Source organism: Talaromyces rugulosus, chromosome I, assembly GCF_013368755.1.
Source record: "Talaromyces rugulosus chromosome I, complete sequence".
Lineage (NCBI taxonomy): Eukaryota > Fungi > Ascomycota > Eurotiomycetes > Eurotiales > Trichocomaceae > Talaromyces > Talaromyces rugulosus.
This window is the reverse complement of record NC_049561.1, coordinates 2,750,301-2,776,183: the sequence shown is the minus strand read 5'-3', so window position 1 is coordinate 2,776,183 and position 25,883 is coordinate 2,750,301. Positions and strand designations below refer to the sequence as shown.

The 25,883-nt window shown below is 46.1% G+C and overlaps 11 protein-coding genes across 11 annotated transcripts; 5 read left to right on the top strand and 6 right to left on the bottom strand.

Moving 5' to 3' along the window:
* Positions 1–11: 11 nt before the first annotated feature.
* TRUGW13939_00945 (uncharacterized protein) lies at positions 12–1,169 on the bottom strand (the record flags this gene model as incomplete). The annotated part of the gene is made up of 1 exon (XM_035484151.1): positions 12–1,169. One exon carries the CDS (start codon positions 1,167–1,169, stop codon positions 12–14), a length of 1,158 nt encoding a protein of 385 aa, XP_035340044.1.
* Positions 1,170–1,736: 567 nt separating this feature from the next.
* TRUGW13939_00944 (uncharacterized protein) lies at positions 1,737–3,188 on the bottom strand (the record flags this gene model as incomplete). The annotated part of the gene is made up of 1 exon (XM_035484150.1): positions 1,737–3,188. The coding sequence occupies one exon, from the start codon at positions 3,186–3,188 to the stop codon at positions 1,737–1,739; it is 1,452 nt and encodes a 483-aa protein (XP_035340043.1).
* A 543-nt stretch (positions 3,189–3,731) lies between these two features.
* Positions 3,732–4,547, bottom strand: TRUGW13939_00943 (uncharacterized protein; the record flags this gene model as incomplete). Its single annotated transcript, XM_035484149.1, has 2 exons — positions 3,732–4,363; positions 4,436–4,547. 2 exons carry the CDS (start codon positions 4,545–4,547, stop codon positions 3,732–3,734), a joined length of 744 nt encoding a protein of 247 aa, XP_035340042.1.
* Positions 4,548–5,214: 667 nt separating this feature from the next.
* On the bottom strand, positions 5,215–5,946 carry TRUGW13939_00942 (uncharacterized protein; the record flags this gene model as incomplete). Its single annotated transcript, XM_035484148.1, has 1 exon — positions 5,215–5,946. One exon carries the CDS (start codon positions 5,944–5,946, stop codon positions 5,215–5,217), a length of 732 nt encoding a protein of 243 aa, XP_035340041.1.
* Positions 5,947–8,534: 2,588 nt separating this feature from the next.
* On the top strand, positions 8,535–8,975 carry TRUGW13939_00941 (uncharacterized protein; the record flags this gene model as incomplete). Its single annotated transcript, XM_035484147.1, has 1 exon — positions 8,535–8,975. One exon carries the CDS (start codon positions 8,535–8,537, stop codon positions 8,973–8,975), a length of 441 nt encoding a protein of 146 aa, XP_035340040.1.
* A 3,292-nt stretch (positions 8,976–12,267) lies between these two features.
* TRUGW13939_00940 (uncharacterized protein) lies at positions 12,268–13,893 on the top strand (the record flags this gene model as incomplete). The annotated part of the gene is made up of 3 exons (XM_035484146.1): positions 12,268–12,384; positions 12,453–13,429; positions 13,482–13,893. The coding sequence occupies 3 exons, from the start codon at positions 12,268–12,270 to the stop codon at positions 13,891–13,893; spliced, it is 1,506 nt and encodes a 501-aa protein (XP_035340039.1).
* A 550-nt stretch (positions 13,894–14,443) lies between these two features.
* TRUGW13939_00939 (uncharacterized protein) lies at positions 14,444–14,998 on the top strand (the record flags this gene model as incomplete). Its single annotated transcript, XM_035484145.1, has 1 exon — positions 14,444–14,998. The coding sequence occupies one exon, from the start codon at positions 14,444–14,446 to the stop codon at positions 14,996–14,998; it is 555 nt and encodes a 184-aa protein (XP_035340038.1).
* A 1,262-nt stretch (positions 14,999–16,260) lies between these two features.
* Positions 16,261–16,734, bottom strand: TRUGW13939_00938 (uncharacterized protein; the record flags this gene model as incomplete). The annotated part of the gene is made up of 1 exon (XM_035484144.1): positions 16,261–16,734. The coding sequence occupies one exon, from the start codon at positions 16,732–16,734 to the stop codon at positions 16,261–16,263; it is 474 nt and encodes a 157-aa protein (XP_035340037.1).
* Positions 16,735–18,484: 1,750 nt separating this feature from the next.
* Positions 18,485–20,343, bottom strand: TRUGW13939_00937 (uncharacterized protein; the record flags this gene model as incomplete). The annotated part of the gene is made up of 5 exons (XM_035484143.1): positions 18,485–18,706; positions 18,761–18,992; positions 19,056–19,975; positions 20,026–20,261; positions 20,322–20,343. The coding sequence occupies 5 exons, from the start codon at positions 20,341–20,343 to the stop codon at positions 18,485–18,487; spliced, it is 1,632 nt and encodes a 543-aa protein (XP_035340036.1).
* Positions 20,344–22,044: 1,701 nt separating this feature from the next.
* Positions 22,045–23,292, top strand: TRUGW13939_00936 (uncharacterized protein; the record flags this gene model as incomplete). Its single annotated transcript, XM_035484142.1, has 2 exons — positions 22,045–22,670; positions 22,743–23,292. 2 exons carry the CDS (start codon positions 22,045–22,047, stop codon positions 23,290–23,292), a joined length of 1,176 nt encoding a protein of 391 aa, XP_035340035.1.
* A 1,121-nt stretch (positions 23,293–24,413) lies between these two features.
* On the top strand, positions 24,414–25,798 carry TRUGW13939_00935 (uncharacterized protein; the record flags this gene model as incomplete). Its single annotated transcript, XM_035484141.1, has 4 exons — positions 24,414–24,552; positions 24,618–24,848; positions 24,907–25,114; positions 25,168–25,798. The coding sequence occupies 4 exons, from the start codon at positions 24,414–24,416 to the stop codon at positions 25,796–25,798; spliced, it is 1,209 nt and encodes a 402-aa protein (XP_035340034.1).
* Between the last annotated feature and the right edge of the window lie 85 nt (positions 25,799–25,883).

The window sequence follows — 25,883 nt, the reverse complement described above, 5'->3', positions numbered from 1 at the left end:
AATGACAAAACTCAGGCACTTTGAGACTTCTTGACAACATCATAAATAGCATCAACATACTGTTGAGTTCGTTCACTGCCAAGAATTCCCGGGCCCATCTTATTCATCACATACGTGATTGTCATTTTATTCTTCAGATCGACAAGAAGAATTGATCCACCCCATCCAGGCCAGAAAAACACTTGATCCTGCGGGATCCACGGGGTAGTTTCCGGGTGCGAAAGGCCGTAGCCGAGACCCCAGCGCACTGGAGACAAGATCACCAAATCAAAACCCTCGGACTGAACATCAAGAATCTTGTTGATTGTTTCCTGTGAGATCAAGCGTACGCCGTCTTTCTCACCACCCAGGGCTAGAGGAGAAAAGATACGGGCCAGGGCACGGGCATTGGTATGTCCGTTGATTCCACCAATTTCGGCACGACGATACTCGGGGGTATTCGCCCTGAGAGCATTGGGAGGTGGTACAGTGAAAGTCTTGATGACCGGACTATTGGAGTCGACGTTGGCAAATAGGGCTGGATCGAATGGTGGTGGAGGCAATGTTTCGGCAATGCGAGGCCAGTCCGACTCGCGCGCACCGAGCTGGAAATCTGCGCCTACAGGACGAACGATCTCCTCTTCGATAAAGTCACGCAGGTGTTTCCCTGTGATACGGCGCACGAGCTCACCAACAAGATGGCCGTAGTTTGTTGCATGGTAGCCTGACTGGGAACCGGGTTCCCACCAGGGAGCCTGCGCAGCTAGGTGTGCTGTCGACTTTTCCAGATCGTACAAATCTTTTTCCTCAAAAGGCGCCTCCCATCCTGATACACCAGAGGTGTGAGACAGAATATGGCGAACGGTGATGTTTTCTTTCCCATTGGCAGAAAATTCCGGCCAGTATTGAGACACTTTGGCATCAACATCCAAAAGGCCGCGCTCGATAAGTATCAATGCCGCCAAAGAAGTCACGTTCTTTGTCGTCGACCATACATTGACAATGGTGTCTTTCTCCCACGGCTGGCTCTTTTTTGCATCTGCATAGCCTCCCCAAAGATCTACAACGCTCTTGCCACCTATATCGACATGTATAGCCGCGCCGACCTCTTGGCCATTGTCGAGATTGGCTTGTAGAGCCTGTTTGACAGACTCAAAGGCGTCATCGTATGTACCGTGAACTTTTGCCATTGTGTAAATCTTCGTTACTTTTTTATTCTCTTTCCTGCTAATGTCTCCAACTCCAGCGGGGATTCGCCCGGGTATTTATGTCCGGACCAGGCCGCAACGAAAATGAATACACACGCACGTTTCATGGCAATATTTCCCAGCAACGCTTCCTGGTTGGATGTAAATTCATGTCAGCCTACAAAAAGGGCAAATCACTCCGCCCCGTACGCCTTGCCATTTTCTGCTCAAGCACAGCAACGGAATCATCATCATGCTGGAGCATCAGCTAGCGCGTCAGCTAGCGTCTTGGTGGATTGTGAAACCGGGTTATAAGCATTTTCTTGTATCGAGAATCGCCCGTTATGCCTCCTACTCTTTCTTTAAAGAAATAATGTTACTATTGCAAAAAGCGTGTATATAGAGTCGACTATCTAGGGAATAGTTTCTTCTCGCATATAGCCCTTCTGAATATTATTTGTTTTAGTAAAACAATCTTCTAGAGCTGCAAGTCTCACTAGATGTTCATTTGTTTCCAACGCTGTATCCAATAAACAGCAGCCTGGTCCCGATTCTCTTCAATAGCCAAATCTAGTGGATTCCTCCCAAGTATGTCTTCTTTGTACACATTAGCCCCTTGATCAAGCAAAATAGCAGTGGCAAACACCCCAAAAGTCCCGGGAATTGTAACAGCGTCGACTGTGCTGTGCCGCAAACTGTGTTCACTCGATCTCCCACGTTTTTCACAAGTAGTTGAAATACCTCGCGCAGGGCCTCGAAGATTTGACTGCTCTCACATTTCCAATCCGAGCAAGGAGTTGTCAGACGTTCAACTTCTGATAGCAGAGCTGCGCGGGAAGTAGGCATACCAAAATTCCCAAGCCCTACCGGGCGGGCGAGCTCTGTTGTCTTCAACGTATTGCGAAGGTAAAATCCAACAGTCCTCAAGAATTTCTCCAAAGCATTAAAGTAGGAGAGCTGTTCGTGTCGAGGCCGTCCGAGTCGTCTTACTATGATATCCCTTTGCTCAATCAGCACACGGACTACATCACGCTGAAGACGAATCATATGCCATTTTGGCTGGTCTTCGTCAGCGAGTGAAATCGGACTGCCGCAGCTCCAACTTAGAGCAGCATAGGGATCAGATCCATGGCGTAGCAGCAGCTTGACTACGACAAGGTATTCATCACATTCCTTCTGGTCGGATGGCCATTTGGATGCATCGCAGATAAGAGTCAGAGGTGTTCTTCCAACCTTGTCTTCGTATGAAACTGCTGCATTGACCTCCAAATCGTTGCCGGCTGCGACATTACTATCTATGATACTTTTCATGATTTCTGTTAAACCTCGCTCTGCTGCTTTGGCAAGACAAGTCTTATGTTTAATGCCCACAGGAATGCCACAACTTGGAAGAGTGATAAGCCAAGAAGAGTTCTTGGCGAGCAGGAAATTTACAATCTCAGTATAGCCACCCACAAGATCCTCTCTTGGACTTTTTAGTATCAATTCGATCGCCTGCCGATACTTGGTGTTCCTAAAAGTGGGATCGGCACCTGCTTCCATGAGTACTTTAATACATGGCACATCGGCATAAAAGATTGCCTGATGCAAAACAGTATCTCGAGTAAGATTTACTCCTTGCCAAAGCGCGTTTTTCGCTTCATCTGCAGTAGATAACGCCAGCAGAAATTTCAACGTATTGGCATCTCCCCTCTTGATGGCCATAGACAGTGGATAACCAGCTATGTCTGAGGATATGCTTGCTCCAAGGCGTATCAACTTTTCCATGGCCTTTCGGTCTTGAAGCCAAGCTGCCCGTCCAAGCGCACTGCCGCCCTTGTTCTTCACGTTGTGTGTGAAGATAAAAGGGGTCGTGATTTCCCCCAAACGGCGAGACGCCCGCGACAGGGCGAGTAGATCCCTACTCACTTTTTCAATTTCGTGCTGCAGGGCGAGATAGTCGATTATGACAAAAAGGGTCTCAGTGGGTAAACTGTTGAATATCGGGTCGGGTTTTGGCAAATAGAACTGGCTGTAATCCATGGTGAGAAGTCTCAAAGTCAGTCTCAGATTATATTGCAAGTAGAAGGTCGAATGAAATCGACTGACATGTGTCATGGACAAGTGACTGGTCGTGTGGTGTGCTGAGTCAGTTGATGCATTTATTCCATGTTTCGTATTGATATAAATAGACTTATGTAAAAAATAGTTTGTTATACATTTCCGCTGTCAACGTGTCAATAAATTCGTATAAAATGAGATGAGCTTATAAGGGGTCTCAATATTTGGACAGAGAAATAGACTTGTGATGAACAGGAGAAAGGAAAGACGGTATAATACGTATCTAATATTTTAGCTTGGGTTGTGTTCAAAGATTGTAAAATACGTAGCGTATCTTAACTTCTTCCCCTATAATATTGAGTATCGCAGCGATCCGTCTCAGGAGGGGTGTTCTCTGAAATTTGGTCGACCTTAATATTTGTTATTGTTTACATCGGGTTATTATTTCGATGCATTACGGTTTGCGATGACTGTCTTTCTCGGAAGTTTCCATGTCCCCTTCATTTCTCGAAATATCCGGGAGCATCAAGAAACCCTCATTTTTTGCCCAGTCAACGAATGCTCCGGAAAAGTCAATTCACTCTCCTTTCTTTGTCTCCTCCAAAAGTTGGTCACACGCAGAATATTTTCATCTAAAAGAAACCACCATTTGTTCAAAAACTCCTCGCTAACTTCCCATCCCATCGGATCCCAGGGTGTCGTTCCCCAGACCCGGAGCTTGTCCGAATTCATATCGGTCATGAACCCGTGATCATCCATGATGCCATTAGCCAAGATCAGGTTGCGGCGCAGCGAGGGCCAGGGAAGCAGATCAATGAACATCATGTGCGGAATATTTAGCTGTTCCCATATCGGTTTTAGGGGGTTGGGTGCCTGGATTGACTGTGGAACATGAATGGCGACAGTGTAGGAGCATTCTAGCTTGAGAATGGAGTAGATGCAATCAAAGGCTTCATAGGTCCGAAAAGCCGGGAGAATGAGAAAGTGAGCGTCTGTAGCAGGACTGGGTATTTTTTGATTTGTAGACTTATTGTCTTTGGCATGTGTCTTAACGATGTCCATTTGCTGACCGTTGGTATTCGCACTTGCCGAGGAACTACTTTCTTGACTGTGCTGCCGGCACTGCTGGACTGCCTGCTTGTGGACTTTCCTTGCTCCTAAAATGCGACATTTAGACCAAACCTATACTCAAAGACACTATACATTCATTGGCAGGGTTTCAGACATACGTTGAGCGCGTTGAGCCAGCCTGTTCTGAGCTCGTCTTCTCTCGGCGCGGTCAGTTTTCTGCGACCAGACATCGTCGGCCGACTTCAAATACGGCTGCCACGAATTTTCCATGACTGAAGGCAAAAACAAATAAAGCACGGTTCTTTTGATCAGAAATTGGGGGATGAACCAACGATAATTAACAATAATCCCTATCTCGAAATTGTGCCCGGTGCGTAGGCTTTGATGTTCAATTAAAGAACGGCAGCCGCACACTAAAAGATGACGGCGAACGGTTCGCCGAGATTCCGAGCTATTTAATAGTATTTAGGCAGGTCAATTGTTGCACAGCCGATTACTCTTTGACATCAATTAACAAGGTTGATGGTAATGGATTGCTGCCTAGTAGGGTGCGAGTTATGTCTTATGCAAATGTTTATACGCTTATTCGTGCAACGGTTACATTTTACAGCCAACACTAGGCGAAAAGTAGTCTGTATCCATAAATTCATAAAAGTTTAAACAGCTTTTGTGGTCTTATGTGCTTTAACCAATAAGAGCCAAAGGGAAACCGACATCCAAAGAGTGACAGGAGCCCTCGTGGTGGCGAGAAGAGAAAAAGTCAACGGCACAGCGTTGGCACAGACCAGCCACAGTCGCGTCGAGCGACCAACAAGCATGTGCTAGAAAGGAAATCGTATATATTTATATACATATGTATAAAAGAAGGAAAAGAAACATTTTCCGGGCCAGTTTTAATTCGAAGTAGGCCACCAATTTTGACATTGAAGCGTTTTGCTCAGGCGCAGTATGGATTGGAATCACCCTTGCAAGTAGAACCAGCAGCGCAAGAAACACGGGTGTTCCAGGCACTGTTAACGCATTGCTCAATAACATTTCCATTGCATTGCCATGCGTTGTTCTCGCAAGCGGAAGATTCACCAGTAGCAGCCGGAGCGGCGCTGGTCACAAGCGTTGTAGGTGTCGAACCTTGAGACGATTCGGTCGAATCGGATGAACCGCCAGAGGCAAAATCATGGATTGACTCGTCCAGGATTTCCCAAGAGATGGCGCTGTGACCAGTTTCGCAGGCGCTGCCTCCTGTCAACTCGTCGAGAACGCTGTAGCTGAAGTCAAGGCCAGGAGCGCCCTGCGCATTCCAGGTATCGCTCGTGGAAGAGCCGGTGGCACAGCGCTCACAGCCGTCACCGATGAACAGAGGCATATCAGACTTTTTCCCGTTGACAGTGACGACGACTTTCTTGCCGCAGTACTTGGATGGGTCGGACCGCAGTTGGCTATTATTCATGGCAACGATGTAGTTTGTGTTCAACATGTCAAGAGACTGGAGCGTTTCGGAGCTGCACATAACTCCCCCTTGGTTCTGGGACGAGAACGAGGTACCGCAAGCATCGACCTGCTTGATGTCGTAGTAGTAAGTGCCAAATCCCTCTCCACTGGCGATGGTGGAGTCAGCAGCGGCACCAAGGGCAAAGAGTAGACCGGCGGCAGCAGTATATTGGGACTTCATTGTGTTGGGTATAATGGAAAGACAGAATTTAATATGTGGCCTTTATTGGTAAAGGATTGAAGGGTGGTCCGGGTGTCAGCGGTAGACAATGGCTGTCGATGGGTCGACGGTAAGGAATGACTTTGAATGAGTTGATGGTTTTGGATGAAAAAAGAGTTGAAAAAAGAAACATATGAAGTGCAGTACGGCCCATTATATACTATTCCCCTGACTCGACGTTTATTGAGTTCCATGGTCATGGATGTAGCCCTTGAGCCACAATAGAGCCATTTTTCAAAAAGTGTGTCAATGTGGAGTTCATATCTACAATATACTTTTCCCCTGTCCCCACCGCTATTCTTTAGGCTCACTATAAGTGTTTTTGCCCCTAGGTTTTCGGGATTGACGTATATGGCAATACCACCAGACTTTCTTCCCCACCACCACCGTCATTCTCCGGATCTTCAGCTGCCGCGAGGAGGAGGGCAGTCCAGATCCTCGGGCCGATCTCGCAGACAGGCCTAGACTACATTACGGTGCGGTTAAAGATGCTAGCATGACACACTACTCATGCAGGTCCAACGGCAAATAGCAGACTAATTCGAGTTTGTTGTGACACATTCATTTGAACGGCATGACAGCAACTTGACGAGAAGCCCTGTCTCGGTGGACAAATTCCCCTCGTGGCCACAGTAACTCTTTGGTGAAAGAAAGTCTTGCTCCAGGACCGTAAACGTCGCGATTGGGTGGTTTGCCAGGATGTGGCTTGATTCCTCCCCTCCCCTACAGGATCGTTATCGAATGAGAGAAAGCAAGTTTTTGCCCCTGGAGCCCAAAAGTTGAGAATTTCCAAGGAAAAGTCTCCTGGTACTTCCAATTCCGGCGTTACATATGGCCGCAAATGGCAAGCAAAGACCGATATAGTGGTCAAAAAAATTCCGCGGTTTGTCACAGTATGGAGCGGGAGGGGTATTCCCGTTTAATATAATTGGCTAGAAATAATAACCTTTCATGTAAAGGCCCATTAAATAGGCTTTTGGCGTCAAGTATGCGCAACTCCATTGGCTAACTCCACGTGGGCCCGAGCTCCCACGTGCCTAATTGGCTCATAATCGGCGGGGAAATGCCGAGGATGTTAGAGTGTGGTGGAGGTCTGAGGCGATTGGCCAGAAGTATGGAGACATTATCCAGGGTGCTGAAGGCAAAGATGAAAAAGTTACCGGAAAGGTGGGAGGCGTACGGAAATTTATACTTTTGGAATCTCAGGCACCCTGGAAAATTGGGACTGCGGCTTTTTTTTCCTCTTTGTGAGATGATTGGCTAGTAGGGAGCCTCGTTACGCGTCGCAGAATGATTCCATGGGTGTTGCAAATGTACGCTTTTGTCATTGGCAACCATACTCTTGGGAACTCACCGTGGAGAAGCCTTTATGTTGCATTTGAGTTGAGGTTTCTTGGCCTATGAACGACCCCGTCCAACACTCTCCTCTGGCAAGGCATCTGGGAAGGGTGGCAGTAACCCTAGCCCTAATAATCCAAAATTCCTTGAAGGGGTCAACTGGTGGTTAAATGAATAGAATTAATATGAAAGAAGCATTAAGCTCTGAAGTATCATCATATCCTCTGAAAATCTGACCATTTTCACTGGCCTCCTCATATAACAATTGACAACTGTGATAAATTTGTTCACTGATCATCTTGTTCTTCTTTAAAATAATCTCCATTACTTATAAACTCACACTGCTGGCTCTGGCTGCGTTACATAACTAAATGGGTTTAAATTTCATCGACTGGTCTAGCGAGTGAATACAGAGAGAAAGTAAACAAGACAATAGGGTCTATATGTCAACCGTCCTACAAGAAGTTATGATTTTTATCAGTCAAAAATATGAGATTGCATCATTTAAAGTTCTGGTAGTCAATTCTTCTGCCATATTCAAGAAATATCAAATATACTTGGCCCCTGGTTTCGTTGGACTTCGATAAAGAAGATCTCGTCACCCTCACCGGCATAAGTTTAGAAAAGAAATGCTTACCCCTCTTCCAATTATGAGATGTGTGCCTTCCTAATTTCAAGAAACTCAAATATTTAAAAGCTAATATGCAAATAAAATCATAAGCCTTTCAATCTACTTTTATGCCATTCTGAGGCTGTCGCACGGCGTGTTCTTTAAGTCCATCTTCACACAATAGTATATATTCCACATACAAATAGCTTTGTAATTATTTATTTAAATTCCATAGCCTTATCTCATTTATAATTTTTCAATAATAAATTCGTTAGTAAATGTTAAACCAAATTACGATTTAGCAGGCCAAAGTAGTTACGCACACAGGTATTCCATTAGTTTTCGTGTCTGTACACGGAAACCTGCATATACTATGTCATGTGCCGTCTATATTATTGGATATTAATTGAGCAAGGCTGAATTTTGGCGGGGTGCATAGCCTCGCTTCATTTTATCTCTCATCCTTGGTGACACGGACTCAGCCTTGTGTGGCCAAGGACGACAAAAATTTTCACATCCTCAAAAAGTCCCTCCCGATCCCTCCTCTTGATTTCCCTTTTTTCAAAATCCGTTCTTTGCATCTTTCTAAAAGTCTACAATCATGACCGACCCAGCCAGTCTTACCTTAGGGATCGTTGGCGTTGTTCTGCCATCTATCGAATTAGCCCGGAACATTCGCAGTGTTTTCAGAGAAATCAAAAATGCACCGGCGCAGGTTGAGCGCCTTAAACACAAGATACAAATTTCACGAGACATACTACATACACTTCAACCAACTTCAGGATCTTACGATGGCCAGTCAAGACGCTTGATTCAAAGTTTACACGATGACTATGCGACTAGTTTGGATCGCCTCGAAGGTGTCGTCAAAAGCCTGGGCTCTAATCCAAAATTTAAAGGGCGATACAAGCTTATCTCGTCACAAAAGGAAATTCAGGAAGTTGAAGACTTAGTCAAGGAACTTGAGGGAAGAATAAACCTAATCGTGACACTTTCCATGTGGTTTGTTGAGTTCACTGTGATGAAATATGGTCTTCGCTAATCAAATAAGCAGGAACAAATCTCTCCAGATAGACAAACCTCCGGAACCGCAGTCCATAATAGCGGATGAACATTCATCAAACTCTTTACATTCAACTTCAAGAGCCCGAGAAAGCGTCACCAAACGAAGAGATTGTAGCCTTCGGTATTGCTCATGCAGTTGCCATCAGTCTTTCCTCGTGAATAGCAGATTCTGGAGTATAAATTACTCTCCTTTCTGGTCACTTTTTCAACGATGTGACCTGTCAACCTGTACAACCAGGCGTCACCAGGTGTCATTTTGGGTTGCGCTTTCTCAAATGGGCATCTCCTTGGCAGTCGCAGTCGACCTAGCCGTAATATCGAAAACCGGTACATGGGCTCTCGTTCCCAGCCTTCGAATTCGCAAAATTCAACGATTTACCTCTCGCGGTTTTGAAATTCTGTGGCGATGCAGAACGGGCCAGATGGACTGGCCAGAGGCCAAACAGGCTTTTATTGATTTTTATCGGCGCAACCCAGATATGGGTAGACACGTTAACCCTGCAGGAATCTCTTATCTAGAGGTTAGTTGATAGCATCAATTTTCGAAACACTATTGACTTTTCGTGTAACAGCATCTTATAGATAGTCCATGGTACCAGCGTTTTAGTTGCGTTAGTGAGCTTCAATTTCGACTTCTCAGGCTCTTTTGTGAAGATTTCAATCTTCTATCTGAACTTGATGTCTCCGGGTATGTAATATTTCCTTCTGGAACGGGTTTGGACTCACACTATGCTACAGAAAGTTTTTCGATACTTGCCTAGGATGGTCCAAATCAGGTGGTCTCCATTTCAAACTCATGTCTGAGCTATTGCTTCTAGGTTTTGATCCCAGTGTTATGGAGCCGCCTGTCTTAGTAAAATTGAACAAATATAGAAGCATTGTCTCCTCAGATAACAGAGATATATTTTATCTTGAATATATGGAGTTGCTTTTGGACAAAGATCCAGGTTAGTAAATACGCTAGTCTCCCTTCTACGTTGTGCAGCAATGCTTATCAAGCTATGAACATATACCTATAGAATTTGGCGGTACAACTCCACTTCATCTTTCAATAGTTTATAACAACCAAGAAATTTTCGAAAAATTCGCGAGAAGTGAATACTTTCTAGAAAACAACACCAATTTCCTTGACCAAAGCCCTCTTCATATCGCCGTGCGTTATCCGACTTATCTGAGTCTATTACTTTCCAAGGGACATCTTGTAGATGTTGAAGATAAATGGGGATACACCCCTCTATCTTATGCAATTATGACTAATCAAGTCGATGCTGCATTGCCTCTCATAGATGCAGGTGCAGATACCCGATTCTTACGACGTCATACTCATTCCCCTATCGATCATCATCTTTACCCTATCACTTATGCTGTCTGGAATGGATATTGTACATTGATTATAGCTATCATTAAACGATTATACTATAATCAAAGGTATGATGATGCGATTTTCGTTTGGAATGAGGCAATAACTACAGTTTTACATATGCTACCAGATACGTCCCATAGGACGACATATCTGCGTGAACTGTTAAATTCAATTGACGATCCGAGCCATGCCTTCCTTCCACAGTCTAGGAGGGGGAAAAATCTTTTTAATTTAATACAAAATCAAGAAGAAGGGAACCCTCTTCTGGAATATGGTTTCACTGGCATCAATCAAGTGAACAGCTGGGGTGAACGCCCTCTGATTTCAGTGGTAAAATATCCGCATTCTGTTAAATTCTGTCTTAAGAACAGCAGTGGGGTAAACTGTTTAAACGCAAATGGAAGAACGGCGTTGATAACATTGGCTCAATATTTTTTTTTTTCGGTTTATCACAATACTTCATCTGACATTACCACCCTACGGAATCTGCTAATGTCAGGGGCTGATACTCGGATAGTTGACGATCGCCGAGGATGTGCCTGTGCTCCACAGGGTGGTAGTGCAGGAGACTTTCTCATTCGGTATTCTTCTATGAGATTTGAGTATCTCAGTGTTATTTTATGGTTGACAACCATTGAAGAATATCGAGAAAGTGAAGAGGCAAAACAGAGTTTACTCACTGGTCTTCGTCAAACACTTTTCACCCAATTCAAGATAGGTCATAGGTGCTATTGGAGAGATACGGAACGCACGAACAGGAACGTTTGTGAGCACAGGCGATACTCCAAGATGCTAGATGAGAGAATGGAGCTATTAAAAAGGCGGCCATATAATGAACTTAAAGGTGTTCTCTCGCAATACATTGCACGAGTTGTACTACAATGTGGACCTATGAAAGTAAGGCATAATGTTTCGTATAATCGTTTCTTTTGACTCACAAAGCTGACCTTTCATCTAGATACGCTATGTTATTGACCATCATAATGATCGATTTATCGATGTCCCTACATATATACAGGGAGAATCGAGGTGGAGAAAGGAAATGGATATTCTCAAAAAGAAAGTACAAGAAGACTATCAACAACGTATATCTGAAGCCACTGAGAGCGAACATGAAAGAATTCACAAGTGGTACAAATCAACGAAGGACTGGTTAAACCAAGTGAGAGACATGGCCACGACGGTGGAAGAACACAAAGACCAATTTGACAAGAATGCCGATTTCGAAATGATTCACAATCTTGGCGTTAACGCAGCACTACCTGTATTAGCTGTGGTTGCAGGTAGTGTCTTTTCTATTTTGGCGACAAATTTGTTTATGTCTAGTTGACTGGGTTTTGTTCAATCACATCACGGTCGCCTATCTGAATGTCTTTTCATAGGAAGGAAATTTCGTTGGTCTAAGTTTTTCAAACTTTAAAGCTCAAAATGAAAAGAATGATTTTATTTGCGAAAATTCAATATGAACTCAATGTTTACTAAACGCTATGCCGGTTGTCGGTCACACGAAAGCGAACAAGGGAAAAAAATTTAATTAGCGAACCTTACAAATTCCCTCTATTTGTCTTTCATATAACAAATTCAATCAATTGAAGTAAATCCTTTAATGTTGAGGCTTTCCCACTATATCGAACCTAGTATCCAAGTAATCTAAAGAACGATTTACAAATTAATACGAGTCTCCTATTTGAAATGACTTTGGCAAAACATGACACTAAATTTAGCTGCCTCAGATTAATTGAAAGACCATGATATCCTGCAGCCTAAACGGGCCAAAAAGAGCATCAATCACTTCAAAGAGCTTACTTACCCCGCACGGAATATCTTTCAGCTGTTGCTCCAACATTTCGAACGAGAGCAACCTCCAAAAGAATTTCAAAGTAATTAATATTTTTGAACTGAAATGATGCGCGGAAATCAGCTTGATGAGCGGTTCGAAAAGCTAGTACAGGAGACATTGGACCGATGGCATGTCCCTGGGGTTTCGGTTGCGGTTGTCGATGGGGACAACACTTGGGCCAAGGTATGATCTATGATTTCAGCACACTCGACTTTGCATAATTTTTTTCCCATGGCTAATCATTTCAACAGGGCTATGGAGTGGCATCCTTTCCATCAACGCCAGTCACGCCTTCAACCCTATTCTACGCGGGAAGTACCACCAAGGCATTCACATCAGCCATCATGGCCACGCTCGTCGAGGATAACGACAATTTCCCGCAAGTTCAGTGGGATACCCCCGTCAGTCAATTGATCCGCGACGACTTTGTTCTCGAGAATGAGTACGCGACCAACCACACTACCATTGAAGATACGCTATCTCATCGCACGGGACTGCCACGGCATGACACGGCCTATGGCGACCGTCTTGGGCCGGACGTTGCTGTGCGAACAATTGTTCGCCAGCTAAGACATCTTCCGCTTACGGCAGAGCCGAGGACAAAGTATCAGTACTGCAATCTTATGTTTGTCGTGGCTTCTCACGTTATCCAGACGCTCACGGGTGAATGGCTAGGGGATATACTTGCGCGACGGATTTGGAAGCCCCTGGGTATGACAGCCACGTTTTTCAATCGAGATCATGCCCTAGCTGCCAAGGAAGATCTGGCGCGTGGGTATTACTACTCTCCGGATGAAGGGTATAAAGAAGTCGATTGGATGCCGCTGCACGAGATTGCCGGTGCCGGGTCTGTTATTACAAATGTGCTGGATTATGCAAAATGGGCTCGAGCTTTGTTGAACCAGACAGAGCCACTGTCCAAGGCCGTATACAAAGCCATCTGGGAGCCGAGGACATTGGTTCCACAAGAAGTGCCTTTTACCGGACCCCAGTCGTATGCACTCGGATGGCGGATTGGTGTCTATCAGGGAGTTCAGTTCTATGAGCATTCCGGGGGCATGAATGCTTTTGGAGCGGAATTGATCCTGATTCCAGAGCTAAAGTACAGCGTGATTATTCTGGCCAACACCGCAGCGACGTCGAATTTTGTCGCGCAGACACTTGCCTTTCATCTGATTGATGAGAGACTAGATGTGCCGGTAGAAAAACGGTTTGACTGGAATCAACAGTAAGACCTTACTCTGTGAAACCTAGAAATGAACGAAAGCTAATTATTTCAGCAACTTGAACGGCCTGAAAAAAGAAAAAGCAAAAGTAGACAACGCCCTCCAGCGCTGCTACCCTACTCTCCCCTCTCCAGTCCTCCCCAATACTGTCCCTCTACACAAATACACCGGGACATACTGGCACCCTGGCTACCAAAAACTTACCGTCTACCTGGACAAGACCACAGGCGTGCTACGCGCAGACCGAAGTGACACAACCTGGCCCGAGTACATGAGCTTTGAGCATGTCAGCAGTGATTACTTTCTCATAAAGGCAGAGCATCAAGGCGATTACGGCGCCTTTTTTCCCGAGGTGTATCCTGCCGAGTTTCGAGTTGGGGTGGATGGAAAACCGTATGCGCTGGGGGTTGGCTGGGAGAAGGAGATGGATGGGAAGATATGGCTTGAGCGTGTTGATAGTCATTAATCTAGTGTATATCATAGGTAGTTGTAAGTATTTCATCAATATGCAATAGTTGAACATCGCAAGCATGTACATATGTATGCCTGAGGCGCCAATCACCATCACACTCTGCTTTTACTTTCCTTACTATTTTCACACAATTTATTCACAGATCGATTGCATCTCCAACTAATACTAAAATATATCAATTGAATCTTTTTAAAATTGCATATTTTATGTATCATCACGATCTTGCCCATGTGTTGATGTCTGGTGTTGTTACCCAGAACAGCCGATATCGGATGTTAATCTGACTCATCAGCAGCCATTTCTCCAGCAAGAATGAGTCAAGTCAAAGGTTTCACGAGAATATTTACATCTATATATTTTTATTTTTATTTATTGTCGAGATAATTTGTATGTTTCTTTTGATATTTCCTGCATTATACAATTTTGATTCATTTTGAAGCATTCCGACCCTTAGCAATATATATCCATCAACTCCTGTACCAAAACAACATCAATTTAAACAATCAAAACAAAACTAGTTAACTTGAAAGAAATGGCATCATACATGTACACAATCACCCCCGCCCTCTTCCCCAACGACAAACAAGCCATCACCACTTTATTCTCTGCATACACCGCCGCGCTCGGCCTCGACCTGACGTTCCAAGACTACTCCACCGAGCTCAGCACTCTGCCTGGCAAATACGCACCGGAAAACGGCGGCATTCTACTCGTTGCGCGGCGTGGTGGGCACCTGCATGTGGAACAGAAAGAAGAGGAGATTGTAGGCTGTGTTGCTCTCCGCGCTCTTCCACCTCCCAAAACCACAGCAAATGATATCACGAGGGAAGAAGAAAATGATAGCAAAGGATACTGCGAAATGAAACGCCTCTACATCTCGCCCTCGGCGCGCGGCACGGGTCTCGGCGGACGACTCGTCGATGCAGCTATCAAGCATGCAAGACAATCCGGCCTCTATCGCGGAATAAAGCTAGATACTCTACGCGGAGAGTACATGACCAGCGCGCGGGCGTTGTATAGACGGTATGGGTTTGAGGAGGTAGAGCGGTATTACGAGACGCCGGTTGAGGGGACTATTTTTATGGGGTTGGAGTTTTGATAGCGGAAGGCAGTGACCTCTAAAGAATATTAAGGTCGTTTTTTTTAACTAAATGATTTGATACATGTATACTGCTCTATCTATCAATGATGTTGAAATTCCGGACAAGATGATTGGCCAGCGGACCGGGCTCTTCCGGCGTGCTACAGCTACAGAGCTACACCATATTGACTGCAATTGATATCAATTAAATCATGCAAGAAGAAAAATATAACTACTAATCCATTGTCTTTCTCTACCCAACACTCAAACACTACTTACTTCCTTCAAAAGTCAATGGCGGTGACGGTCAATCGGTCAATCGGAAGTCGGCATGTCGTTCCCGGAGCTCCCGTTCACCCTCGGTTGAAAAAAAAAAAAAAACTCTTCACCGGCAAAGACAGGCAGGTGTCAAAACACCTCACAGGAGGCAAAAAACGTATCAATTAAGCAGGAACCAGGTCATATATACACAGAACTGCAAGAAAATGTAAATTCTAGTAATATTCCGAGCCAATTGAGTCCACTCAAGCTGGAATGCTGGCCAGAAAGCTGGAGCTTCCTGACAGCTCGAGAACCACGATGGATTGGGTAATTAGCTATCAATCACATAGCATTGAATAATCCGGGGTAAACATTGATTTAGTTCCAGGCACTTTAACGTATCTAACTACTCCGTAGAGGCTACAATTCCGTCGAACTACGAATTGAGTCGAAAGGGTCAATGGTAACCCTCTGTTTCACACCGACTTCTCTTAGACCGTACAGATCAAATGGACTGGAAAAACTGAGGGTTGAAAGAGTTTCGAGAATAAAAACAAATAGACAAGAAAGAAAAAAACACAGTATAAAATCCGTTGTGATAGAAGATGCTGGATGGTGATGCTAGACAGTAGTACACATGATAATACATCCCACACACCAAAATCGGCTAAAAAATTGGGGGTGGTTTCTCTTCATTGATAGAAAAATAGTAAAAAACACACAAAATCCCACCCCCCTTCTATGCCTCTATTCTATAGCCATGGGTTCTTTTTTTGTTTATCTTCTTGTTCCTTCATCTATACCTCTAGCATACAAAAGAAAATAGAGACGGGGTTTTTTTTATCGAGTCCAAAAGAAATATCGAACAGGCGAAATCGAGACGAACCGAAAGAGAAAAAAAAGTCGGCTCAAAATCGGATCGAAAGCGGTCGGATCAAAAGATGATTAATTTGTGGCGAAAAAAAGGGGAGGTGGGAAATCGGGGTTCCAAAAAAGATAAAACCGCAATAAAGAGTTGTTTACAAGAACTTGCACATCATGGCAATCATCAGGTCGAACAGACCGATGGCCTCGACGAAGGCGAAACCCAGAATGGCGTAGGTGAAGAGCTGGCCACGGAGCGAAGGGTTGCGGGCAACCGAGTGCAAGAGAGCAGCAAAGACGAGACCGATACCGACACCGGCACCACCGAGACCAATGGCAGCAGAACCCATACCGACGTTGGAGGAGACCTCAACGAGGGCGTTGGCCATCTCAGACGAGTAGTTGCGGCGGGCCTGGGCCTGGAAGGCCTGGCGAGCGACATTGGTGGGGATGGTGCGCTTGGAGGTCTGGAAAGCAGAGGGAGCAGTGAAGCGCTGGGCCTGCTGAGGACGGACAGCGTTGGTGAAGGTGCGCTTGGGCACAGCAGCGAATTGGCTGCGGACGGTCGAGCGAGCGACGTTGGAAGAAGCCATGGAGGCCATTCGGGAGGCGAACATCTTGGAGGCCATTGTGATTGATAGGGTGGTTGTTCGAAGAAGTGAACTTGAAGGGAGAAGAGAGAGGAGAAGTGATGGATTGATGATGATGATGAGAAAACTTTTCTGGAGAGAGAGAGAGAGAGAAGGAAAAGGGAAGAGGAAGAGGAAGTTTAGGGGAAAGAAAAGGGCCACTGTGGCCTAACTAGGACGAATCAATCCACGCTAGTGGGGCGTACTGGAAATACAACAAAACGCGGTACGCTCTACGTACACCTGAATAATTCGTTACTGGTTACATACGCTTCGTCTTGTCGGGTTGATTCGGGTCCTGTGAAGCTGAATGGGGCCATGTTCCGCGCTGTTTATATCAGACGACACGTTCTAGCTTCAATTGGGCTGGCAATTGCCCTCCACGTAATTATTATAGTATTCACAAAACATGAAGCATGAATTCTCCTCTCATACCAACCCAGAGCACGCACAAGGAGCTTCTTGGGGGGACAGACAGCTGGAGCTCTTTTTTTCTGTATCAGCGTCAGCCTTTTTTTTTCCCGGTACAGTGGGGCGCACTAGGATCCTAATAAACGCCAGGATCCACTCGCATCAGCCAGTGATACAACTCAATTGGCGGGATCTATCCCAATCGGGCCGAATCGGATGGATCTAGCTCCACGGGAGCCGCCGGTTAATTGGCCTTTTCGGCTTTCCGAACGGGGACAGGATCCATAGCAAGTGGGCCGAGGGAAGAGTTTTCTTGAGATAGCCGTGGGGGTTTTTCTTTTCTGGATGAGATATCCGACGGTTTTTGTTCATGATATGGGTATAGGAATACAGTGATTGCACTGTGATACAGATGTTCTAAACACAGCCTGAAGGGGTGGGAAAAAAAGAAAGGAGAGGAAAAAAAAAAACCAAGGGGTATCCATTCCGAAGGCATCCCACGGCAGCACCGGATTGTGGAACCGGTCATCCCCTAATTAAAATAATAAATCATCGTCACAAAACCGGCTTCTCGGATTATTGTTTCGTACAGAAGTTTACAGGCAAACCACATGTAACGGTGTATGTAATACGGGCGGTCTCGGGTGGTCTTGTCTATGGGACGAGCATTACCCGGGTTCTCGTGTGTATTATTTATTACAATTTACCATTCTGTCTTTTGTTTTGGATGCAGCTGTTCAAATGATATATCTGATATAGTGGCTATCTGATCAGTTTGATGATATCCATGAATGTGAGGCCATCGGGGAAAAAGGTGATATGTCGGCAAATCTTCCGGATAAATATGCGCGATGCGGTCACTTGGTCAGGGGTCAGCTCAGCTTCAGCATGGACCTTGCAGCTTGCAACAGCTCTCGGACCGATCACATGACTGAACCCTTACTTTTACCTCTCTACATATGGATGTATACATACATACATACATATATATATATATACGTATATACATTTATAAAGGATATATTTATATACTTAGTATTTATAAGTCCAGTATTTTTCATCATTCGTATGCCAGCCGATCCGAAAATTTCAAAATTTCGGTCTGCGAACAGTGTGGATCCGCTCCGGTGTTTTTTTCGTAGGCATGACAACATTGACTTTGGAGAGGTTGGGTACGGTAATTTACTTTTATTATTATTGTTGCAGTAATTTTGCCAAGGGCTTGGCGTTGAAGCCTTATAATCCAGGCAGAAAGAATCCACGTGATTATTGTGCCGAGATCGGACATAATAAACACCATTATTATTTATTGACTACCACGATAATTTCGACTATTTCATCAACCCATGTGCATCACCGGCCCCGTCGTCTCCATGCCCAGCTTCACAAACAGATCATGTCGTGCCCACCAACTGCGCATCTTCTTGCCATAGACGTATACCGGCAGCGCAAGCAGCGACAAAAACACCGACGTGCCGCCAAACACATACATGATCTGACCCGGACCGTTGGCTGCCACCCAGTTATTCGCAAAATTGCTGAGGCCGTAGAACATGAAGTTCTACAATCACGTCAGCTAACATACTACTACCCAAAAGGAAAAGATTGAAAGTACCTTGAAAACCATATTCATGATGAAAATCTCACTACTCTGCCGCCGAAACGCGTCGAGTCCGTACGACAGGGCAGAAAAGATCCCGATGCTGACGCCCGCGTTTGTGACGCCCTGCAAGAACGCGCATAGTGCCGCGTTGGCGCCGATTTGCATGGTGTAGCCAAACAGAAACATGCCCACGCCGCAGGCGATTCCGGACAGGGACATGAAGATGAGCCGGAATTCCGGCTCGCTTTTTCTGCAATTAGCCACTTATCAAGCTGACAGAAATGATCTGACAAAAGGAAAAACATACTATATACCGTGGTTCCTCCTCCCCATCCACTTGATGATCGGATCACTCCCCCATGCCGCAATCATAGTCGCAACCATGCCGCCCACAACCGGCCCTGCGCCAATATACCCAACCTGCGCAGCTCCAAAATTCCACGGCGGACCCGAAAAGACACCAGACAGAATAATTGAGGACCCGACGTACCAGCTATTCAGCAAACCCGCAGTAATCACCGCGTAGCAGCCGGCCGGGTTGAGCAGAGTTAAAAACGGGCCGAGCAGGAATTTGACAACGCTGTCGGGGGAATACGTTTTGGTGAAGACTGCCAGTTCCTGGACGAATGTTCTTTTGACAGGTACTGTACTCGCTGTCAGCGCCGATGCCTTGTCCACGGGCGTGAGTTTTTCGTCGGCGGTGACGTCCGTTTCGTACTGGCTGTCACGAATATACGTGGTCTCTGGACAAAACAAAAACATGGCCACAAACTGAATCACCAAAAAGATCTGAAACAGATGAAACAGCCAATAATACCCAAGATCAGCATACACCTGCCCACAGATAATCGACGCCAGACTCGAGGCCGAATTGATAATAAAATTAATAATCGCAATGCGTAGCCCTCGCTCATGCACATAGTACATGTCGCCCACAACGGCCATCAGCAGCGACTCGAACGCGCTTGTCGAGAACCCTTGCACTATTCGTGCCGCCAGCAAATATTTGTAGTCCAGCTTGGCCTGGCCTATGGCAGTACCAATAATATCGAACAGCGTCGAGACGAGAAAGACAGACCTTTTGCCGTATTTCCGGCTAAAGGCACAGACAAACGGACCAGAGCAGCCTGCGGCCAGCAGATTGTAGCCGGACACGAGAACGACGTCGGTGAGGGATTTGTTGAGCGATGTTGCGAGGGGCGAGTAGGATGCATTGAGCAGGGGCCCCTATACAAACCGTTAACTTTTTATACTCTTATGAGAAGTGTTTCAAGTACGTTTGTCCCCGCGTTCAACATGCCGCCAAACGCCAACACGCCAATAATCAACTCCTTCTTCCAGCGCGGCCAATTGAGCGGGTCGTTAGGGTCGTTGCTGGGCTGCGGCGACAGCACAATGTGCGCGTCTTTGCCGGTGCCATGCTTGAGGTTCGTGGCGTTGTCGTTGTCGTTGTCGGTGTCGGACGACAAGTCGTTGAGCTGCACCGTGCCGGGGACGGCGGTCAGCTTGGTATCTAGATTTGTTAGAGTCGTAATTATTATATTAGGTCTCAATGTTAAAGTAATGTACATACCTTCCAAAACACCGAGACCCATGGTGTCTGCTAGTACTGTTGATGTTCTCGGTATGAGTAGCAAGCAGTTCACGGGAATCTCGCGTTTAACAGTGCGCGTCAGCAGCACTGTTTAAAGCTAATTTTTTTCCTCCCCGGCGATAGCAAGACGAAACCCCCGGACAAAAGCAAAGGCAAAAGGCAAAAGCAAAAAAATCAAAAGCTAAAGCTAGAGCATTTTAGCAAGCGGAGTTGACGCCGTAATAACCAGCATGTGGCACAGCAAAAGCTGGCGTGGGGCCGCTCAGGAGTCTGCAAGTCTGCGCTGCTAGATGCAATGCTGAACACAATATTAGTTTCTCCTGTCAAACGACTCGACAAGCTGGCCAAGAAACCCCGCTACGTAATTAGTTCTTTAGCTGCAGTTCTTCAACCCAATTTGCCGCTGCAGATCCAGTTGTGCCGCTCTATTAGAAACCAGTCACACTGCATGTGCAGGGCAAGGGAGTGCAGAGATTGCAGGGTTCGCGCAGGACGAGGTTACATTCTGCGGATTCTGCGGATTCTGTCAATTATTTCGAGGGAATTTATTATTGCACATCTCTCGAGACAATCTCTCTCAAGGCAATGATAGAAAACCCCCAGGGAGAGGATAAGGGAGAACATAGTCCGGGGTAATCGCTGACGGATCGGCGGAACCCCGTGTTTTCCCCACATGTCACTCGATGGGGCTGTTTTTTTTTTTTTTTTTTTGTCCTACTGTTCTTTCATTTTTTATACTTTCCAATGTTAATTGGATGGGACTGTGTTCGACTTGCCGGAAAATGCTCCGATTTGTGGAGGGGTCTTTTGTGGGTAAGATGATGCGGAGAGTCGAGCCTAATGCAATAGATCTGGCCAGACATTGTAGAGATGCTGTCTTTGACAAAGATCAGGTTAATAATAACTCTATATTGCCCTCTAAGTACAGGGATGGCCGGTCATGGATCAACTAGTACATTATATAGTGACATGTTAATCTAGTAAATCTACTAAAGTTTTACATGCTCCTTCATACATTAGCCAATCCATTAATGCTCAACAAAGCTGCTTTGACATATCCCGTAACCATAGAGGCAACTAACAAAGAAGTATCGCTGACTTCATCGTCCATCATCAATGATAATAATACTGCGATCTCGATTCATGTTCTTTGTGCTCTTTGTGCTGGCTGGCATTATTGCCGAATTTGGACGACTTCCGGATGCGGTGTTATCATTACTCAACTTCCGGTGGCAAGGTTTATAGGACGAGCTCGAGCTTCAAAAGCTAGTATTTGAATGGCATGCATATGAATACATCGTTAGAGGCTCGAGCTTAGGGTTTTATAAACTATCGATAGATGACTCGATAAATTGATACATAAATGCGGAGCCAAACTCTACATCTAAAATACTAAGTAAAAACCCTCTTTATGAACTCTTTATGAACCTTAAACGCGAATGTCCCAATATTATACCTCCGGCGGTGTTCTCAATCGACCGTACCAAGTACTCGATAACAAAGAACGATGGCATTATTTGGGCTTTCACATCGTCGGTGGCTAGAATTACAGACGATGAATTGAGTTGATTGCTTTACTATCTACATACTTAAAAACCCCTTGCCATTGAAATTGAACTTGAGCTTGTGAACTTTTGAACTTGCCGTTGTACTGTACTTATCATCACTTACTTGCTCTATACACGTCGAAAGAACAGCCAAAATGGACATGGGACAGGTCTCATCCATGGCCGGCCTGGCCAGCCTCACCACGTTCATCGTTTCCCTGCGACTATACTCGCGCCATATCACCAAACAGCGATTCTGGTGGGACGACTGGCTGATGATTTTTGCTCTCGCTTGCAATTTGGGCGGCTTGGGGGTTGATTCTGCCATGGTGCTCAAAGTGCAAGACGCGTCAAAGGAGGGCGCTCCTCCTCTGTCCGCACCGGAAATGACCAGAGTCCGCAAATTGTTGCTGGCCAGCGATATGATGTATGTGTCGAGTCTGTCGCTAAGCAAGCTCAGCGCGCTGCTCATGCAGTACCGCATCTTTGCCGTGGCGCACCATTTCAAGCGGTGGGTATGGGCTATTGGCACGTTTGTGGTTGCTTGGTGGGTGGTTGTTTTTTTTCTGTTGATTTTTACCTGCTGGCCAGTGGAAAAGAGATGGGATGCGTCGATTCCCGGTAGCTGTCCCAGTCGAGGTTCAGGTTCAATCGCCAATTCGGTGGCGAGTATCGTGGGCGATGTGATGCTTTTGATGCTGCCGATTCCGCAGATTTGGAAATTGCAGCTGCGCCTGACGGAGAAGATTTTGCTGACGCTGATATTCTGCCTGGGTGTTTGGTGTGTTCCTTTCCTTTTTCTTTCTGAGCAATAAAGACACAATGCTAATCCGGGGGGGTGGGGATGTGCCAGTATCATCTTCACGTCTGTCGCCCGGCTCATAGTCTTTGTGCACGACGAGCAGGGCCAAGCCAACATGTCATACAGCATGATCGGAGTCGTCGGCTGGTCCGACGTGGAAATGTCCACGGGCATCATATGCGCATGTCTGCCGACATTCCGGCCGATAATAATACGGATATCAAAAGCTAGGGCACGGCTGTGGGCGCGCATACGTCGCAAGAAGACGGCCGGAAAGCAAGTCTCGACCAGCACAAGCAACAACAACAGCAGCAGTAGCAATAGCAATAGCAGCAACGGCAGCAACAGCAGCGGCACAGTTACTGTACCATCAGTCTGCCGACACAGTCTTTCGGCCGGCAGTGCTGGCAGTGCTGGCAGCAAGGCTTGCCATGTCTGCAATACCACCGCAGTCGACCGGCTGTATTATGGGGCAGATCACGATTTGTATAGTATTCTGTCAATGGACGACGAGCTGTCGCTGGAGCACACTGGCGACATGGCCATGTCGATTATGCCGTTCAAGCATGAATTGGGGGAGAACGTCGGAACGGCAGTATAAAACTATTCCAGATTTTTTAGAAAAAAATCATTTTTGTATACCCGGTAGTCTGGAGTCTGGGACGTCCAAGTGTCTATGAATCATTTCATAATTTTATCGATTTCACAATTATTGGCCAAAGCGGCTAGGGAGGAGGGTCGTAGTTAGATCAGAAAAGATCAGCCCGGCGCATCCGGTTCGGCGATGGATGTTGGCTATCTCCGACAGGTCGCGCGACCAGTCATTTTCCTCTGTATCTCCTTAGTTTTTGTGTGGATCGACTCCCGGAGGGAAACAAAAGTAAAATAACAATACAAACGCACAAAAATCAAATCAAAAAAAGTCCGTAGTCGCCTATTCAGTCATGTGAGATGCCATCCGAGGACCAACAATCACATTCCTTGCAGCCAATCTAGGCCGAATACGTCCTTCTACAAACAGTTAGTACTAACTTAGTACGTAGTAGTAGCAGCGAGGATCCCAAATCCTTTTTTTTTTCGCCTTCGCTCTCGCTCTTTCGCCAACTAGTGGCCCAAAGCTTATGAGCAACGCCAGCGCTGGATTGGCCAGGCCCGCAGATCGTCGCAGCAAGAAACCCTGGATGAAGTAGGAGGCTGCAACTACAAAGAGTCCAAGACTTGCTAGTACCGAAGGAGTACCTCTGTCTCTCTCTGTCTCTCTCAGTCAGCCCTGAAGTAGTAGAGCCCAGCGGCATTTCAAATCAAAATCGAGCCGTCAGCATCCGTCTGCTTCCGGGCGGAACTATTTTTTTTTTATTTTTCTTATTTCCTTTTGGATCTAAACAAGCGCAGGCTGCAGCCAAAGGGGGAGAGGGGTTTGACTCTTTCAGTGCCATTATTGTATGCTATACTTTGCACTAACTGGTCCGTTCGACTCCGTTGGCGACAAGGTGGCGCCCAACTTTTTTTGGCTATACGCAACGCAGCGTTTATGGTCATTCATTGGTTTGAGTACCATGTCACTCGGCGCCTAACTACCAAGTCAACCCCAGGAACTAAATCTTGTCAAGCTGCTAGTCCTTTTTTTCCCATTTCCCTTTTTTTACTCTTCTTCTTCTTCCTCCCCTTCCTCTTCTTCTCTTTAATTCATCATCTTGAGAAAAGAGAATCAAATCCAACACTATGCATATCACCGCCAGTGTGCGGAAATTCCGGCGATACATCATCTCCACGATTGTGTTTGTCGCTTTTCTGGCTGTGTATTTCCGGGAATCATGGTATCTATCGTCTGGCGACCGGGCAATCAACCGGATGAATTTGTGTATGTTTTTTTTTTTTTTTTCTTTTTCTTGTTCTCGTCAAATAAATACTAAGATCGTCAAAAAGCAATGAAACAACCCCCCTCGACAGACCCCGACACCAGCGCCCGCGCCAACGCCGCCATCATCTCGCTCGTGCGCAACTCGGAGCTGGACGGGATGCTCTCGTCGATGCGCCAGTTTGAGAGCTCGTTCAACGCGCGATATAGCTATCCATGGGTGTTTTTCAACAATGAGCCGTTTACCGACGAGTTCAAGGAGCGCACGCAGGCCGAGACGAGCGGGCAGTGTTCTTATGGTGCGTTTTGCCGCAGTATAAAAAGGGATATAAGGTTGATGCTGATTGTTGTGTGTAGAGATCATTCCCAAGGAACACTGGGACGTGCCCGACTGGATCGACCAGTCGCGCCTTGACCAGGCGTTCAAGGACATGGACGCCAACTGGGTCAAGCATGGCAGCCAGCTGAGCTACCACAAAATGTGCCGCTGGTTCTCTGGTTTCTTTTATCGTCATCCCGCCCTGGATAACTTCAAGTACTACTGGCGCGTCGAGCCGGATGTCAAGTATGTTTTCAGTATCGAAGATCCTGTTGAAAAGGTGCTAATAATGAGACAAGGTTCTTCTGCGATATCGAATACGACGTGTTCCGCTTCATGGAAACCAACAACAAAACATACGGCTTCACCATCAACGTCTACGACGACCCCAAAACCCTGCCAAACCTCTGGCCCACGACCACGGCCTTTCTCGACAAGCATCCGAATTACCTCAACTCGGACAACTCTCTCACCTGGCTGACCGACTCGACGTCACGTCCCAAACACACGGAGATGGCAAACGGGTATAGCACGTGCCACTTTTGGAGCAATTTCGAAGTCGGCGATCTTGATTTCTGGCGCTCCCCGGAATACACCTCCTATTTTGAATGGCTCGACCAAACCGGCGGCTTCTTTTACGAGCGATGGGGGGATGCCCCCGTCCACAGCGTCGCGCTGGGCCTGTTTGCGGCCAATGAGCAGATCCATTGGTTCCGCGATATCGGATACCAGCACTCGGTGTTTAGCAACTGTCCCGACAGTGACAAGTGCCACGGCTGTCAGAAGAACAAGCTGACGCCGCTGACATACTGGCTGAATGGCGAGGATTGTCGGCCTGGTTGGTTCAAGCAGGTGTGCGAGAGCCGGCAAAAGACGGGCTCGATGGATGACGAAACCGAAGAGATGTGTCGACAGGCGCATGGTATCTAAATTAAAACATATTGATTTTGATATTATATATATGCTGCATATGGGTTTGACGAGGTTTTGTTTTTTTTTTTTTGTTTCTTGATAC